This window comes from Rhinolophus hipposideros (genome assembly GCF_964194185.1).
Source record: "Rhinolophus hipposideros genome assembly, chromosome: 15".
NCBI lineage: Eukaryota > Metazoa > Chordata > Mammalia > Chiroptera > Rhinolophidae > Rhinolophus > Rhinolophus hipposideros.
The window spans coordinates 47,936,187-47,954,369 of NC_138061.1; the positions used below are offsets into that span (position 1 = coordinate 47,936,187).

General features: G+C 52.4%; 1 protein-coding gene across 10 annotated transcripts in view; it reads left to right on the forward strand.

Annotated features, from left to right (window-relative positions):
• Positions 1-12,881: 12,881 nt before the first annotated feature.
• COL13A1 (collagen type XIII alpha 1 chain) overlaps positions 12,882-18,183 on the forward strand; it is a 144,323-nt gene continuing 139,021 nt past the window's right edge. For 5 of the 10 annotated variants that reach the window (XR_013994938.1, XM_081073517.1, XM_081073521.1 and 2 more), the window contains exon 1: positions 12,927-13,774. Coding sequence is in view for 9 of the 10 variants with exons in the window: in XM_081073517.1 (XP_080929643.1) it covers positions 13,770-13,774 (5 nt within the window). In the remaining variant the exon portion in view is untranslated. Of the gene's footprint in view, positions 13,775-18,183 lie in introns of all 10 variants that reach the window. The other 5 variants (XM_081073524.1, XM_081073519.1, XM_081073518.1 and 2 more) reach the window with 2 other exon arrangements.

The following is an 18,183-nucleotide window of genomic DNA, read 5'->3' on the forward strand; positions in this document are numbered from 1 at the left end:
AGGTACTCCTCCCAGTAGCCCTGTTTAATGTCCGGGGACGGTGATTCCGGAAGGTGAACTCGAACTTCACTGCACACCAGGGGGGAAGCCAGTTAGCACGTTCCCGCCTATTGCCCACCAGGATTGGTCCAGGGGTGAGCATGTGGCCTGAGCTAGTCCAATTAGAATGCATCTCAGAACTTTCGCTGGTAATGCTGAGATAAGATGCTCTTTCTTTTTTTGCCAGATAAGAGTGAGAAAGCATGTAGCCCTGGGAGCTGTGGGCAGCCATCCTGGGGCCACAGGCAAGTGACGCTGACCTATAGGGTTCCAGAGGGCAAAGAGCAGGGCTGGATAAAGTCCATGGCTCTGACTCCAGGTTCAGAGGCTTTCTCACAGCATCCCAGACCAACAAATTGATGTCAGAGTTTCTGTGACATGTGTTTTGATGCGGTAGAGTGGCGTGTATGAACGAAAGTTCCTAGATCAGAAGACCTAACCCTTCCCTCTCATCCTGGCTCTGTCATTTATTTGCTGAGTGACGTTGGACAAGGAGTTTCACCTGTCAGGGTCTTACTGTGGGGTGCCCCGCGGACTAAACGAACAGCATTAGCAAGCGTAGTGGTACTGGCTGCCTGCAGGGGGCAACACTGAGAAGGAAAAGGAGGGAAGTGGAACCGACCCCCCCCCCCCCCAGGGACCACATTCCCACTGTAGAGCCCCCGTGGGCCCCTCAGGGGCACTGGGGACGGGCGCTCCTGAGGCTGCAGGAGACTCCAACGAAGCCAGAACCATGTCAGGGTGGAGCCCAGAGCTGGAACCTCCTGCATCTGTGTAAAAGGCTTCATTTATCTTTCTTAGTTCTCTTTGGCCAAGGGAGACGACAGGAGAATCTTTCTTTCTCTCGTTCTTTCTTTCTTTCTTTCTTTCTTTCTTTCTTTCTTTCTTTCTTTCTTTCTTTCTTTCTTTCTTTCTCTCTCTCTCTCTCTCTCTCTCTCTCTCTCTCTCTCTCTCTCTCTCTCTCTCTCTCTCTCTCTCTCTCTCTCTCTCTCTCTCTCTCTCAGAAATTTTTCCATTGTGGAAATGGCATGTGTTTATTTTTTAAAATCCACCCACAGGGATCTATAACTTCTCGGGGAGGAGACAGCTCAGGGGCCAGCCCCTGGGTTTCTCTAGCCTCTTGATTCTTTCCTCCTAGAAGGAAAGAATCTCATTTGAGCAGAACAGAAGTCTTGCTCATGGGTGAGGATAATGACAAAGAAGAGGACTGGAATCTAGGGAATTAAAATACCATTATAATAACTATGGCTGACATTTATTTAGTGTTTACTATGTGCCTGGCATTGGGCTAGGTGCTTTGCACACTGAATGCCCCCTGATAATCCTGGGAAATACAAGTTATCATCTGCACTTTACAGGGGAGAAAAATCAAGTCTCAGAGAAGTAGTTGCCCTGTTTCCCCAAAAATAAGACCTAGCCGGACCATCAGTTGTAACGCGTCTTTTGGAGAAAAAATTAATATAAGACTCAGCCTTATTTTACTACATTACAAGGGTATAATATAATATAATATAATATAATACTATATAATAAATATAATATAATATAATACTGCATCTTATTTTACTACAATATAAGACCGGGTCAAAAAAAAAAAAAAAAAAAGACCGGGTCTAATATAATTATAATACAATACAAATACAAATACAAATACAAATAATACAAATACAAATACAATACAGTACAATAGGGTCTTATATTAATTTTTGCTCCAAAAGATGCATTAGAGCTGATGGTCTGTCTAGGTCTTATTTTCGGGGAAACACGTAGCAGCCCAAAGTAATGAAATGAGAATTACAGGCTTGTCTGACCCCAACGCCACACCTACAGTCTTATGCCTGAGTCAGAACCCTAGAGCTCGGTCCTCACTACTGCAGGCAAGGACTCTCCGGGAGAAGGAACTGAACCCCACAGAAGAGGCAGGGCCTTCCCAATCATCTGGCCCTTCTTGATCAGAGCTCCTTTCCACACAGGTGATGGCAGCACCAGTCAGCTCCCCAAAGCAGGGGGCTTCTTCCGTGGGACCCATGGAAGTTCACTTCCTCCTCTTTGGCCGCAGGCCTTTTTTCTGGAAAATGTCTCTTGTGTGGAAGAGGAGGCATCTGGAGAAGGGACTGGATCAGAAGCATTGCTGGGGGTTGGGGAGGGGGCGTGGGGTGGGGAGAGGCAGTTCTACCTTGAGCACTTTTCCCAGTGGGTATAATGAGTCAGGGGGTGGGACCCAGAGTCGCGACAGCCTGGTTTTCCACGCTGCCTTCCTAACAGTCTGACCTTGGGTGAGTTACAAAATGTTGTTCTGCTTTAGTTTCCCCATTTGTTAAGTGGGGACTAGAAGTACCTAGAATTGTCAGGATTTCATCGTGCAAGATGGTGGCTATAAAGCACTTTGAACAGTCCCTGGCACGTAGTAATGCTTGACAACAATTAGTTGCTATTCTCCAGAAATAACTCATTTTTACCTAGTAGACCATGATGAACAAATAGTCACAGATATACACAAAGTATAAATGGTCAGACGAGAGATGCAGTGCTTTTTTTATGTTTGCTGTCCCACTCCAAATTCATCGTGCCTGGTGTTTGAACTCCTGGAAGCACTTGGAATTCTCAAAAGGACCTGATAGGGTTGGGGACGCTAGCTCTTTCTGTTCCAGAAGGTTCTAATACAGTTATGGAGTCTATGGGGTACCATCTCTAACCCTCCTCTCCAGGTCCAAGGTCAGCTAGCATTTATCCAGCTAAGAGACAAGACAGCATCTGACATTCTGGAAGAATTTGTTTCCTCCCTGCCTCCATCTTTTTATTTTTATTTTTATTTTTTTATGGTCCTTTCCTAGGTCTTGTGGGCCTGTTTCTAAGACATATACCCAGATTAGGCTGGAAAAGTCCCCATCTTCACTGTGATCACTATAATCGATCACATGATCACCACGGTCATGACCAATACCATTCCCATCAATGTCACCGTCTAATCTAAACCATGATCACCACCACCTCAACTCTTGGCAGCACCACAGAATCACCATAACCACCTCCATCACTGATATTGTCTTTGCCATTTTCATTTTCATCTCTCCTATTGTCACCGTTAGACTCCCTCTCACATTGTCATCTTTCCACTGCCACTATCACCTTCTGCTCAGGGTCAGTCAAAACTCTGGTAGCAAGTGACAAAAACTCAAGTTAACTAGATGAAGAAAAAAAGAGAGAAAGGTGGGGGTTTATGGTTCACACACCCAAATGGGAAAGGGCAAGACCATCCTAGGTCTGTAGACCACCCCGGACTATGCCTGGGAGATTCAGACACCCAAACACCAAGAGGATGCTTTCTTTCTCTTTACCTCCTGTCTCTGCTTCTCTCTGCTTTTCATTTCATTCTCTTTCTGTAGATAGAGCCCTGTCCATGTGAGCTTCAGGGATCTACATCCTGGCTGCATAGTGACCCAAAAGAAAAAGAATTTCTACCTCCCAAGCTAGGATTGAAAAACGCCAAGGAAGGTCCCTGATTGGTTCAGCTTGGTCGCCCTGTGAGCCAATCACAATGGCTAGAAATGTGTCTTCTTGTAATTGGCCCAGTTTGGTCAGGTGCCACATACAGACATGGCAATGGGGAGAAACTTGGTGAGCAGGTGGGTACCCTAGTTTGTATCCACATTTATTTACCCCATCTACTACCACCACCACCACCACCGTCTCCTCCGCGGCCATCACCACCACCGCCATCTTTGCCAGCACTATCACCAACCACCATAACCATCTCTACTGCAACCAATTTCTCTACCACCATCTCCACCGCCACCATTACCAACATCTTCACTCTTTTCCTGAGAATTTTAATGTGCCCAGCCCTGAGCTTCGTGTTTGGGACCTCAACAACTTTGAGTGTGATGAACTCTCCAGCCCTTCAGGAATTTTCCATCTCTGGGAAACAAGAAAGTTGACATGTTCAAGGAACCAGATTCCTAGTCCCTGGCCATGGGATGGGAGCAGAGAGAGAGAGTGTGTGGGGTAGAATCCAGCACGTCTGAGCACTGGCCGTAATCCCTGGGCAGGCCCAGTGCTACAGTTGCCTGTGCCCAGCCCGGAGGGGGAGCCATTCCTTCCGATAAGCAAAGCTTCCGCACCAGCCCGTAGCCAGCAGCCTGCCAGAACCCTCAGCACATTGGCCCCTCTCCCCAGGGGCTGCGGCTTGCTTTTGGCCCCATGCCTCCTTCTCCTGCTCCATCTTTGAGCAAACATCTGTTTCCAGATGTTGTCCCAGAGCCTTACAAAGCTGAGGGAAGACTCAAGTTAATATATGTACAGCAGACCCGACTGTTGGTGGCAAGCTAATGTCAGGAACTGATCATTCAAGGAAAGCAAGATCCCCTCATTTCCTGACGGGGGGAGGGGGTGGGGTGAATAGGAAAGACAAACAGGGCATTTCCCCCTCAGCCTTCAGAAATGACCTTACCAAAACAACAGCCTTTAGGAAAAAGAGAAAAAAAAAAAAGACTTTGTAATGAGGTTTACAGAATACATGTTCCAGGCAGTTCTGCTTTCACAGCTACTGCTGGCGAAGGAACAAGAGGGAGCAAAGCTCTGTGGGAGAACAGAGCCTCCTCTGGATTTACTGGCCATTGGCTACAATCCAGACATTGGGCTAAGCTTGAACTTAGAGGCTGTAGGGTGCCTGTTAGAGAAGAGACCTGGCCCAGATCTGGCACTGCCTCTAGTATGCTGTGTGACCTTGGACCACATTATGACTTCTCTGTGCTCAGTTTCTGTAGGTGTACGTACCAATGGAGACTGGGGAAATTTATAAAGGTTCTTCTGGACAACAGGTAGGGATTCTCCCTACTTCAAACCAGGAGAGGTGCTCCTGAGTTGAGGCTGGAAGACTGAGCTCCGTGGTCAAGACAAAGAGTTCCCCAGTGGTGGGGGTAGGCAGCAGCCTGGCGACAGGAGAGTACACAGAGACACCATACCATAACTTGTCGTCCTCAGCTGCTGGTAAACAGGGATCTGCTTTAGTAAACGAATTGTGCTCTTCATTACCCATCTGTCATCAACCAAAAACATCTGTCTTAATCCACAGTTGTCTCCCTTTCCGACAGCTCTTCTCGCCTGTCAGGAGAGCTCAAGACCTGGGCTGCTTCTCCGAGCACATTCTTGGGGCGTCCTTCCACCATCTCTGCGCCGAGGCCCAGATCCCAAGCCCTGTTTCCACAGGCTGACAGCTCAAAGGGTCTGTGTCTCACTCTCACTCCGGATCTGATTGTTCTTCCTCCAAAACGCTGCAAATGGGGCCCTAATGGATGCATTTGCTCGAGCTTTCTGACGTCTGGCTGCGGCAGAACCATCACCATCATCTCTTCTGGATTGTGTACTCGATTAGAGCCTCACACACATGATCTCATTTGAGTCGCTCTGCATTCCCCTGAGTCGGAATTAATATTCTCCTGCCCGAGGCAGGAGGCTGCGATCCAGAGAGGATAAGATACTACCGAAAGGCACACAGTTTGCGGAGGCCAGAACTCAGAGTTTCGGTTTCAAAGATGGTGCTTTATTTCAACTCACCCTGAGTCAGCAAACTGGTTTCGCCCCAAGTGCTAACCTCAATAGATTGATAATAGCCTCCTGCTTTAAGAAGCATAAGGAGTGTGTGTGTGTGTTTGTGTGTGTGTGTGTGTATGTTGGGAGTGGTGTTCTGTCATTGAGTAATGATGTCTGCCAGTGGTGTGGGAATGGGGGTACTGGTATGTATGCCAAACATGACCTTACCATGACACCTGAGAAGAGAGGAATGAAAGGACCAGATGGTTGGGGCTGTTGGGGGTCAGGCTGTCACATGATGTATCTTTGGCAAGGATGGACCACAAAAGTTTATAACTTCTGCTCTATTCTCTCCATCCTCTCTTCTGTCTGGATTTTGCCGTGCTCCAGACCCTGCTCAGGACTCACCTCTTCCACGCAGCCTTCCTGTACTTCACCCCCAACTCTAACTCTCTACCCTCACTCCTAGCCCTGAGTCACTACTCATCTGCCTGTTTGGCCGTCAGCTCATGCTGCCTGGCACTGCTGTTCCCTTTCCTATGCGTGGAGGCCCCCTGGGATTGCAAGCTCTGTGAGCCCCTGATGCTGGGTTTTGCTCCCACCAGGAGCTCCATAATAGGTGTGGACTGATTGATGGATCAATGAGCTACACCTTCCCTCCTCTCAGCTGCAGGAACACAGGGCCTGAGAGGAAGCACGAGCTGTTGTTTGGTCTCTGCTGTCTGTCCTCAGTCTCTGCCGTTATTATAATGGCATGGCAGTCTCACATTGAGTACTGACACGGCACTTAGCGTTCACCATCGAATCCCGTCCTCACAGGGGCCTAGGAAGTAGGGCTTGTTCTTCAGATAGTTCAGATTTTACAAACAGGTTCAGCGAGGCTACATAATTTGTCTAAGATCACACAGCTAGTAAATAGTGGAGCCCCCCCTGAAACCACTCAGAACAGCCTCTAAGAAACTGGGTCCCAGAGCTGCCCATGCCTGCTCTTGGAGTGAAGGCAAGGTTGAGATTTCTGCTGAGTTATTCTTGAACCACGGAGGGCTGTGGGCTGTTTGGGGCCTCCAGCTGCTCCCGCAAGAAGTCACCAGGAGAGAGCTGGTATGGGCAGGGTCTGGGCACTAGAGTTGAGAATTGGGCATGGGTTTTCCTAACCATGCCATTCTCCAAATCCTACTTTTCAGGGTCACGTGATTCTGTGGACAGGTCCACTAGCCCACCCTACCAGGCATTCTTCCCAGTCTGGGGTAGACAGTGGCATCTGTGGCTTCCAACGGAGCACACGTCCTGGAATCAGGTTCTGAGATAGTTCCTTGGGCTTGAATCTGGGCTTTGTCATGTGATTTGTTTTGGCCAATGGGACATCAACAAATGTCACAGAAGCAGAGGTGTCATAAGCATTTGTCCAATGGGACTTGTCTTCTTTGAACTCTCTCTTTGAAAGCCAGCCACCATATTATAAAGAAGCTCAGAATAGGCTGTGGGATAATGAGAGGCCACCTAGAGTGGCCCCTGAAGGATGAGAGGCCATCTTGAATGTCCCAGACTCAGCCAAGCTCTCAGCCAAGTTCTCACGATGCAGCCACATGAGGGACCTCGGCCACATTAGTTGGAGCAGAAGAACCACTCTGCGGTAGCCATTCCACTCACAGAATTGTGAGAAATGACAAAGCATTCTGTTTCAGTCACTAAGTTTTGGGTCATTGTGTCACACAGCTATAAATGACTGAAATACTGTCCCTACTTACTGCCGCTGTCACTCATAGACGTGGTTGGGGTCCTGACCATTCAGAACCACATACATATTCTTCTACACACAGCGAGACCACAGCAGATTATACACATAGAGCCATATACACCCTTTCTGGGCACATGACTAGGTGCACAGCCACACACACACACTGGGAGCGGCCGGGAGCCAGCCCACTTGTACTGTGGGGCAGCCCTGGTCACCTGCAGCATTTGCATTCCCACGCGTGTGCCTGCTTGTATGTGTGTGCAGAAATGTGCACAATCTCATGGGTACCAAAACACAAGTGCAGATAAAGGCAAGTACACGCGGTGAGACGTTGGCTAGATGGCAGCTGGTATCACACCCCCACACACAGACCCCGCGCACAGAATCGTTCGTGGCCTGAAACCGCAAGCACCCACATTCCTGCAGCCCTGCAGCCTGTAGAAGATGGTCCCCGGCGTTTTCATCAGCACAGCCTCCTCACTTGGCTCGGCTGTCTACTTAATGAGAGAGTTTGTTTTGGCCTCAGTTAATAAGGCTCCCAGGGCCTCCTGGGCAGGCTGGCCCGCCCCCTCACATCTGCAGCCCCTGCCCCTCGACCCCCATCCTCTGCTCTGCAGAATCACAGCCAGCAAACTGATTGGCGTGGCTGAGTGGGAAGGAAGTGGAGACGGGGAGAGGCATTTCCAAATGTCTGATCTGCAGCTCCAAGCAGGAGCCTCGGGCTGGCCCCCAACACCCAAAGAACTCTCCCAGAGACACTGCATGCTACTGTCCTCTACCTGCGGCAAATGAATTTAGTTTGAGAGCCCGTAGCAAGGCAAGATTGAGAGCTTTAGCCCAAGAGCTGGCCTGCCTTGACCATCTTCCTCTCCTCTGAGCCTGGCCTCAGTTCACGCTGCGTGGGAACTCCGTCTGGGGCAGGTCAATAGCTCCCAACGCCCAACATAGGTGAACAGCCCCTTCGATGGCTCCCCGTGGCCCCCAGGACATCCTGCCCCGTCCTGCCCACCTTTTCCGCATAAGCCCCACCCAGCTCCCTTTGCATTTAATTTCTCAGCCATAGCCAACCATGCACAAGTTCCCCAAGCGTCATGCTCATTCTCACCTCCAGGTGTTTACACAAGCAGCTCCCTCGGTTTGGCATTTCTCCATGCAGCCCTTTCTCTGCCTAACTGCTCATCCTTCAGGTGTCATCCCCCAGGCCCACAGGGGCCGCTCCTCTGCGCTCCCCAAGTACCATCTATGCCATGCATGTAGCACTTATCCTGTCGGCCTCCACCACTAGCCTTGCCAGCTCAGGGCCTGGCACCCCAAAGTACTCCATAAAGATCTGCTGAATGGATGAGTTTTTGAACGAGGGAGGCCCTTACATATTCCACTTCTCCTTTCCCTTAATTGCCCATCAATCTCTAAATCTTACCTAAGCAGAAGTAGATGCATAGATTAAGTAACATAATTGGGAAAGAGCCTGAACTAGAACCCATCTATTCATTCATTCATTCATTCATTCATTCACTCAAACCACCATTTCTTGGACATCTACACTGTGCTGAGTGCTGAGGGTACAGAGATGAACACAGTCATCCCTTGTTTCTAGACACTCACAGTTTAGGGGAGGGGACAGACACAGGTCATAGGACATGGTTTAGCCTGCACAAGACAGGCCAGAGTAACAGTGGTTCAGATGAGATATGTTACTTCTCATTCACATGAAAGTCTAGGCTTACTTGGCATGAACCACCAGGAGCCCAGGCCCCTTCTACCTTCTACCTTGTTCTTCACTATGTGTAGGAGTCAGAAGCAGAACTGAGGGGAAGAGCTGTCATGGGGTATTCATAAAGCCTCGGGGAGAAATAAGGTACAGGAGTCTGCAGTGCCTGGAGGACATTCTGGCAGGTCCTGGGGCCAGGCCTCCTGGGATTAGGTTTCCCAGTTGTGGACTCTCTGTGGGAGAGTTGGGCCTGTTGAAAGGCTAGGCCTGGGGCAGGCAGCAAGAGCAGAGAAACCCGACCACGGGACTTGGTCCCAACTGGATGAAGGAGGTAAGGGAGAAGAGAAGGCAATCTTTCAGCTTGAGCCACAGGATAATCCGAATTCCACATGCCAAGGGAAGGGAAGGGAGACAGAGTAAGGGGAGGCTGCCTGGGGTGCATGGGGGGTGGGGAGCTCCAATAGAGCTGCCAGGAAACAGCTGGAGACACGGGTGAGACACGGATGAGACATGCCCGGGATGCGAGCTGTGGGTTTGCATGAGAGAGTTCTCATTAGAGAGCCAGAAACTGGAGCTCAGGAGGACAGATTCTCCCAGGGGGGAGGGTGCAGCGCAGTGACCTTTGATCTTGGATGTACATTCCACTCCCTCCGGAAGCTTCTGTAAACAGGACGGGAACCTGGGCTTCCCTGTACCCCTATTCCGGTCACAAAGAGATTCTGACTTGGTAAGATTCTGGCTTCGGTAAGAAAGGGAGAGGCCCTATCTGTAACTCTGGGTTCTTTTACTTGGGAGAGAAGAAACCCAGCTCAAACTGGCGTGAGCTAAAATGACTCCTGTAACTGAAAAGTGCAGGCATGATGAGCTGTGTGGGCTCTGTTCCCTGGTCGGCTCTTTAAGAACAGCAGGAAGGTGCCCCGGCACCAATTGATGTTCTTTTAGAAAGCCCTTTGCAAAGAAATAGCTGTCCCTTCCCGATCATTCTAGCCTATTCTCAGGAGCCAGGTTAGTGACGGTTTGGGGAAGAGGCAGGTCGATGCTGTCAAAGCCACAGTGAGAGGGAGAGAAGTGGGGTTCGCTCCATAAAACTGGGCTTGGAGCGATTGGCAGGATTTGAAGATGCAGAAAACTGGTGAGTGAAAGACGAAGCTGCTGACAGAGGGTCCAGCAGAACAAACATGTGGAAGCAGAATAACACAGAAAGGACTTCAGGAACAGTACAGCCTCGATGCATAGGGGCTTTTTTTTTTTTCTTAGCTTTCCATTCTGATACCCAGAATATCTGTTTTTATCTAGAAGCGTAACCACGACCACAGATGGAAGTCAAATGCTTTGGGTTAGTTAGCATTGGAAGCCTATCTTCTCGCTGCAGACAAGAAACGCTATTTCCTAGGGACTCGTCCTGAGCCACAGGATACCTGCCCTTCTTTCTGGGAACCCCCAAGGCACCTTATAATGACCGTGAGTCTGTTTTGTAGATTTTCACTCTTTTGCTTTTTGTGGCAGTTGTTTCTGAATGTATCTTATGAATATTTCCCTACTGGACTTTAAGCTCCTGAAAAGCAGGGTCTTTTCACTCCCGGGTCTCTAGGTCCCAGGCTCCTCTTCTGCAGAAAGAGGTTTCAAGATGAACCTATTTATGTGGTAACATTTGCCTGGGGTAGGCAAGGCTTAACCAGAAGGGAGAAGTCCTCAGGGTGAGAATTTCAGACAGTGCATGAAGAAGGGAAGGGACATCTGGGGACAAGGCCCCCAACTCAAGCTAAGGTCTGCCTCCCACAAGCTACTACCCCAGCTCTCAGTTGTAGAAAAAGGAGGCAGTAAGTCATTTTCTTCCTCTTGCAATTGATATTCCTTCTTGTTTCACAATTGGCATGAAGTCCTAAAGAAGGAAGCAAATACCATTTATTGAGTGCCTACTATGTGCCAGACACTGTGTGAAGTGTTTTATTTGCATTACCTCAATAAGCTCTCCCAAGCTTAAGTTCTCCCATTTTGTCAATGAGAAAATAGAGGCTCAGAAACGTTGGGTGACTCCAACATTGACAGAACTGTGATTTATACCCGGTCTCTCTGACTCCAGAGTCCCCCGGGGAAGTTCCCAGGATTCAGACATGTCATTTCTGATGCTGGGGTCAGGCTAGCAAGGTACCCTTCTCCTTCAGCTCCCATCTCAGAGGATGTACCAGCCCCAAACCTTTAAGGCTTCACTGCCTTAGTGTTCCTGAAGGCCCCTAAAGTCTCGAAAGGGAAAAGATCAGCTTGCGGAACAAGGAAGGATGAAACTAACCCCCCAGTTCAGTTCTTCCACCCCCACCACCCTTGCAGGCTGGAGAGGGTGGGTGGGGGCAGAAGCAGAGTCCAAGTACCTGAATCCCGCAGTGACTCTCACTCAGAAATTCTCTGGTGCCCCCTGGTGGTCTTCAACACCACTGTGTTTTTTGGGGATTACTCTGTGCTGCCCAATTGAGACACCCCACCACAGGGTAGGGAGACAGAGGCACACTTCCCCAATGTCCACATCGAGGAAATGCTAGAACTGGGACTGGCCCAGAGCTACTGGCCGCCAATCCTTTCCGCTGCGTCACTTTCTATCCCTGTGGTCCACCATCAAGGCTAACTGACCCAACAAGCAATGTTCTAACGCTTATTATTTCTAAGCACTATGTTACTGTATGTTACCCTATCGAATACTGTGTCATGTAGGAAGGCCGTCCAGGTCAACATATAAAACGTGAAGGGGGCACCCCCTGTTTTCATAAGATGGAATCACAATACTCACTCCTGTCGCCCCCACCCCCATTTCACGTTTCAAGGGCCAGCCTTTTATCCCCTGCCCAGTTTCCGGGAAGTAGGCTTTCTCTATAAACTCAACCCCACCACCTCATTTGCAAGAATGTCAAGAAACCCAAGGAGCTAAAATTTCTTGGGATATAGAAGTTGCCTCAAGTGGGAGAAGTGACAAGAGAAGAGAGGAAACTACACAATGCCCTTCAGGCAGCTTCTGCGGGGGGGCCTAGGAAATGTCAGCAGGAGGACGCAGAGTGAGAAGGCCTCTCACAGGGAGGGAGCAGGAGTGTGTGTGAGAATTGCTGGCCTTTGATGGTTGGTTGGGGCAGGCTGGTGTGACAGCAGAGGGATGGAATGGGTCTCAGATAAATGGTGGGCCAGACGGGAGGGACCAGGACGGGCAGGCAGCCGGACCTGCCTCTCAGAGAACCCTCCAACGAAACTTTCTGCTCAGATTTTATTCTCCAGTACCTTGCTGTGTCTGGGTCCTGAGAGACAAGGGCACCCGTTCTACTGCCCCCTGGAGGGCTGGCTTGTCACCCGGGAGTAAAGGTGCGTTGGCCGAATGAACCCCAGCAAAGGAGCTGGGGAAGCTGCAGGACTGCGGACGAGGCGCAGAGCCCAAGGTGGAGCCGGTTTGGGGCAACAGGGAAGGGTTGACACAGCGCTGGGCGCGGGCTGGGCGCTCAGTGGCAGCCGAAGGGAATCAGATCGTCCTGCTCTGGACGTGGAGATCCCTCTGGCCTGACGAGACCTCAGCCGGGCTCCTTGGAGGATCCCAAAGGCTGGCTTTGCAGCTTGTCAGAAAGCGGAGTGACGCCTGGCTCCGTGACTTCGGCGGACGGCAAAGAGGGCCCTCGGTGTGGATCCGGAGAAAGGGAGAGAGGTGAAGCCCCAGCTCCACTCCTCACCCCCTGCCTGCCTATAAATAACCCCGAGTGTCACTTCAAAGGGGACAGGGAGCGCGGGAGAGGGGCTCCCGGGCCCGTGGGTTAGGCAGCGGGCCCTGCACACCACGCCCCTCACCCCGGGCGAGTTTGCATAAATAAACAACTCGAAGCCGTCGGCCCCGCTGGAGGTGGAGGAGGCGCGGGGAGGAGGAGGGAGGGGGCGGGAGAGATTAGTTTGGGAAGTAGCACGGATTGCTCATCCGATCCGTGCGGCCGCAGCCAGTGTGTCAAGTTACAGAGGCGCCGGAATCGGCCCCAGCGCTCCTCGGCAGTGGCCGCCACCCGCCTTTGCCCATGGGGCCCTCCATGTGCGCCCCTTCGCCCTGGGACTGAAACTGGCTCTCCCGGGAGGCGCTGGACACCCAGGGGCACCGCGGCGCAGAACCGACTCGGGGTCTCTGCAGACACTTGAAGGGAGAGACGGGGCGGAGAGAAGGAGGGCCGGCCGGACTCTCCTCGCGTCCCCGGACTTGGAAGCTTCTTCGAAGTAACTTTGTCTCACCTGGGCGTACCCCGATTGCGGCTGGTGGTGTTTTCTCGGCTTTCCCCGCTCCTGCTGCTAATTTTTCCATCCTCTTTGCCGCGAGCAAAGGAAAGGGACATTTTCCAGCGACACAACCCCTTTCACCCTGCCCCGCAGCTTGGCTCGCGCCTTTGGGCAGCGGCTCTCGCCTTTATTTATTCTATTTATTTATTTATTGGTTCTCAAGACGCGAGGGGATGGTAACAGAGCGCGCCCGCAAAGCGGCAGCCGCCGGTGCCCGCGGCCCTGGCGAGCTGGGCACACCCGGGACGGTGGCGCTGGCGGTGGCGCCGCCCGAGCGCTGCGCGCGGCTGCCGAGCCCGGGGTCCTGCGGGCTGCTGGCCCTGGCCCTCTGCTCGCTGGCGCTCAGCCTGCTCTCCCACTTTCGGACCGCGGACCTGCAGGCCCGGGTGCTGCGCCTGGAAGCGGAGCGTGGGGAACAGCAAATGGAGCCGGCTATTTTGGGACGAGTCAACCAACTGCTGGATGAGGTCTGTGCTCTTTGTTGCTGGCGTTTATCCCTCCCCGCGGCGCCCCCTCGCGCAGCCTCCAAACTCGCCACCAGCCTGTGCCCGCCGGAGCTTGCTAGCGCGCCCCGGGACTCGCGCGAGTTGTCAGCGGGAGGTGTGGGGCTCGGGGACGGGTGCTGCCCTGGCAGGAACCCAGACGACCCGAGCGGCTTGCGCGGGACCCCTCAGCTCCCGCGGGCGGCAGGCACTCACCGCGTCCCGCGCTGCGAGCTCTGGGCGCGCGGGGCAGGTGGAGGAAGGCATGGCTGTTGGAGGCGCGCGGGGACAGCCAAGCTCCAGTTCTCCCTCCCTGCACCCCCGCCGAGGTGGTGTGAGTCGCCCAGCGCCCACGCAGCTGGACGTGTGCCCTGCGGCCCGGGCCGAGGCTGGCTGAGCCCCCGCGGCCCTCCCCATCTATCCCTGGAGGATCAGTAGTGCCTGACTTTCATGGCCAACGTTCCTTTGGGCAGAGAAAGGGAGGGAGGGAGGAGGCCAGAGGGGCAGTACTTGCAGCAGGTGGTGTCCTGGTCCCTGCCCATTGCCCCAGACCTCTGCGGCCCAGGTGTGCATACCCTGTTCTTCCTAAACCGGGTTTCTTATTCCCTGTCCCCCTGAAAGAGTCCCCCAACCTTTTCTGTCTGTGTGTTTTTCTGGGAAAAGCACTTTGAGCTTTTTCGCGTTCCCAAAATGTTCTTGGACAGAAGTAGTGCCTCTAAGCCAGGGCAATCTTGTGTGTACAGAAAAAGACCCATCCTCCCCAGGAAGGAGGGACATGCAGTCTCATTGGTGCCACCAAAGAAAAGGTTGGGAAGTGAGAGCATGAGGCCTGGTGACTTATGGGAATCTGGACAGCACAGGGGATCCGGGGCCCCGAAGAAGGAGAAGACCCCACGGTGAAGGCTGCAGCAATCTGGGAAGAGGTCCTGGAAGAAGCAGGCCACGGAAGTTTTCCATGGGAAAAAATGGGAGAGGGCCTCTTAGTTAGAGGTGGTGTGGAGCAGTGAAGAGCAGGGTAATAGAGGCCGGCAGGCCTGGGTTTTATTCCCACTCTGCTACTTAGAAGCTGTGCAACCTGGGGCAAATGCCCTGGCCCCACTGAGCTCTCAAAATCGTGGTGATGATGGCGAGCGTTAGAGCCCCGCTGTAACTGTCGTGGTATTGTAGCCGTTCTGGAATAACACACCAGTTCCCTACAGCCAGGCCCTTCTTAGGTGCCCCTACCAGGCAAAAGCTGGTACTTGCCAAAGCGGTTCTCTAGGTTAGTCAAGGAGAGGGAGGTCACAGAGCCAGAGCAGAGGGTGGTCACAGGGCAAGTTTACTGGTGTTAGCGGTGCACCAGTTCATTCCCATGCTCGGCCAGGCCGTAGAAAATCCAGAGGCTTCTGTCAGGCTGTCACAGTCCCCTGGGCCTGGGGGCAGGGCGTGGGGTGAGGGGGAGGCTATAGGCTCAGCCATGCAGGCAGGCAGCTTTTGTGGACTGGATGCGAGCGCACAGGGACCTGGCTATGCAGTGGAGAGGCTATGAGGGCAGTGAGGGCTCTCCCAGGTATCTCTGAGGCCCTGGTTGAGAAGGACAAGCATCGGACCCTGGGAGTTTCCCTCAGTTCCTCTCACCATCCTCTCCCCTTCCTGGCCCCTCCTGCTGGCCCAGCCCTTTCCCAGATCCTGCTTCCTCTGCTTAAGACTTAGCCATGCCAAGTGTCATGTCAGGACCTCAAGGCTAACAGTGTTATGTGATGTGCTGATTCTTCCTCTCCAAACTGCAGCACATGTTTACCCCCACTGACTTCTAGATATCTCATCTGCACAGCATCTGAACTGACCCATTTCACAGATGGGGAAACTAAGGCCCAGAGAGGGTCAGTAGGTTACTCAGAATCTCATGGTGGGATCCAGGTCTAGAACCTAAGCCTCCGGACCTTACACCCAGCTCTCTTCCTACTATGTCCCACCTCCTTCCTTTGTCTGTTGTCATTCATTCGTTCATTTATTCATTCATTCAGCGCATGTTTCCTGAGAGCCAGCTATGTGTCAGACAGTGTGGACACACTTCAGGCCTCCTAAACTAACAGGCAAATAGGACACAAAGAAGAAATGGGCAGTGACTGTGTCGTGTGAAAAATGCCACAATAATAGAAGCAGAGGAGGCCTGGGGACTATTAACATACAACATACCTGATGGTGGTGGCTTCCTGGGAAAGTGGTTTTCAAGTGAACACTTAAAGCGTGAATAAGAGTTTTCCAGGCAAAAGGGAATGAGTGTGGGGACCTTCCTTTTAGGGCAAAGGGAACAGCTTCTGGAGACTAGAAGCCAGAGGGCGGGGTGTGCCGTGGGGAACTGAAGGGAATCCAAGACCCTGAAGCACTGGGAGGGTGGAATGGGAAAGGTATGGCTGGAGAGCCACAGGGGCACCCTTGAAGAGTCTGAGGAGGGCAGTTATGTCTTTAGAATGGGAACTTAAGGCAGACCAGGGAGGCCGAACAACAGGCTAGTGCAGGCCAGAGAGGACCGTGACCCAGCTAGGGGTGCAAGTGGGGCCAGAAAGGGGTGAATAGGAATGGTGGCTGCAGTGGTGGGACCTTAGATGAGTCGCAAAGGGCGCTGGAACCAGACGGAGAGAGCTGTCCTGTGAGTTCCAGGGCTGGCTGGCCTGTGTACAGATGGCCCTAGGGGGCAGCTCCTGGGTGGGGCCTACAGGCCAGGCGCTCATAAAGGGGCACTTTCAGGGCTGCACTGTCTAATACGATAACCACTGGTCACGTGTGACTCATATTTACCTAACAAAATGAGATAAAATTTAACATTTAGTTCCTCAGTCACACTGGCCAGATATCAACTATGTGCTCAGTAGACACCTACTTATAGCTAGTGGCTACTGGATAGCCAGGTAGACAGCGTACACATCGTCACAGAAAGTTCTATGGGACAGCATTCTGGCAGCAGCAAGATGCTGCTGGGCCAGCAAAAGTGTCCCTAGAGCAACCTGAGGCCTAGGTCTTTGCTCTCCGAGGTATATTCTTCCAGTTCAGAGCAAATGACACAGGTGAGGAACGGCTGAGGCAGAGAAGGGAGAACTGGGACATGTGAAAACCCCTGGGAGAAAAGAAAATGCAGAGAAAAATGGTTTGGTTCAAGAACGATCCTATGAAATGGATGTGGACAGGTCCCTGCTCTCAAGGGGCACACGGCACCTCTATGGGAGCAAAGGGGTCCAGACCCACGACTCCAGCTGGTCTTTGCCACCACCCTCCCCAGCCTCAGGTTCTTTCTCTGTAAAAGCCAGGCCCTGCCTCCCTCTCGGGGATGCTGTGAGACTCTCAGGAGATGGCTGGTGGAAGAATGCACTAAAAGGTGCCACCAGCAGAGTCCATGCTCAGGATCACAGGGGTGCTTGGGGGGGGGGGGCTCCCAGGGAGCAGGGCAGGCAATTCGTCCTGGGGCAGGTGGACCTGGGCCCTCCCTGAAGGCTGGAAGGAGGGCATTGGGCAGGGCCCAGTGCTGAAGCACACAGCCTGTGGAATGGCCTGGAGGCAGGAATCCTGGGCACGTGCATGCCACCCAGCAGGTGGGGAAAGCAGAGTGCTGGGGCACAGACTGTATCTGTGAAGCCAGAGGAAGAGGGAGCTGGCAGGGAAGCGAGGCTGAGGGGATAGAGTAGAAGAAGAGCATGAATGAGGCGAGCCAGGAGCAGATGTGGACAGAAGGCCCAGATTGGAGGGCCCAAGCCACTGGGAGGGGAGGGTTAGAGCTGGGAGAGGAGGATGGGGTGGGGGCGGGAGGGTGGGCAGTTCGTGGGGAGTGTGGCTTCCAGACCACAGCCCCCAACTGTTCCCCCATCAGCGCCTCTCTCCTGGTCTGGGACCCTTAATGAGCCCTCCAGCTGCCGTTACTTGATGTGCTTGCTGGAAAGAGAGAAACTGGAATGTCCCAAATGGAGGAAATCAGATGTCACCTATGGCTGGGCAGAGGGTGTACAGTCAAAGAGAAGGGAGTGGAATTTAAAATAGCCAAATCCATTTGTAGGCCAAGGGGGGGCAAAGGTCGTCAGCAGCCACATTCAAGGTGAATGTTGAGGGACCGGCAGAGGGACAGGCAGACTCCCTCAGCAGTAAATATAATAACAACCATTGTAAGGGACTATCTCACATTTGTAGGGTTTGTACGAGGGCCCTTTTACTGGGTCCTTTCCAGAGGAGTGTTTAGGGGAGAGATCAAAGCAATGGCTGAGAGACTGGGGCTCTGGATAGGCTTCCCTGGGATTGAAATGCTAGGGTGACAACTGGGCAGGATCTTAAAGGGAAGCATGTGTGTGGTGCAGGGTGTGGCCTGTGTGCACCTTCGTAAATGAACGGACCTTAGAGCCAGGTGCCCTCATATGCAGCCAAGATTC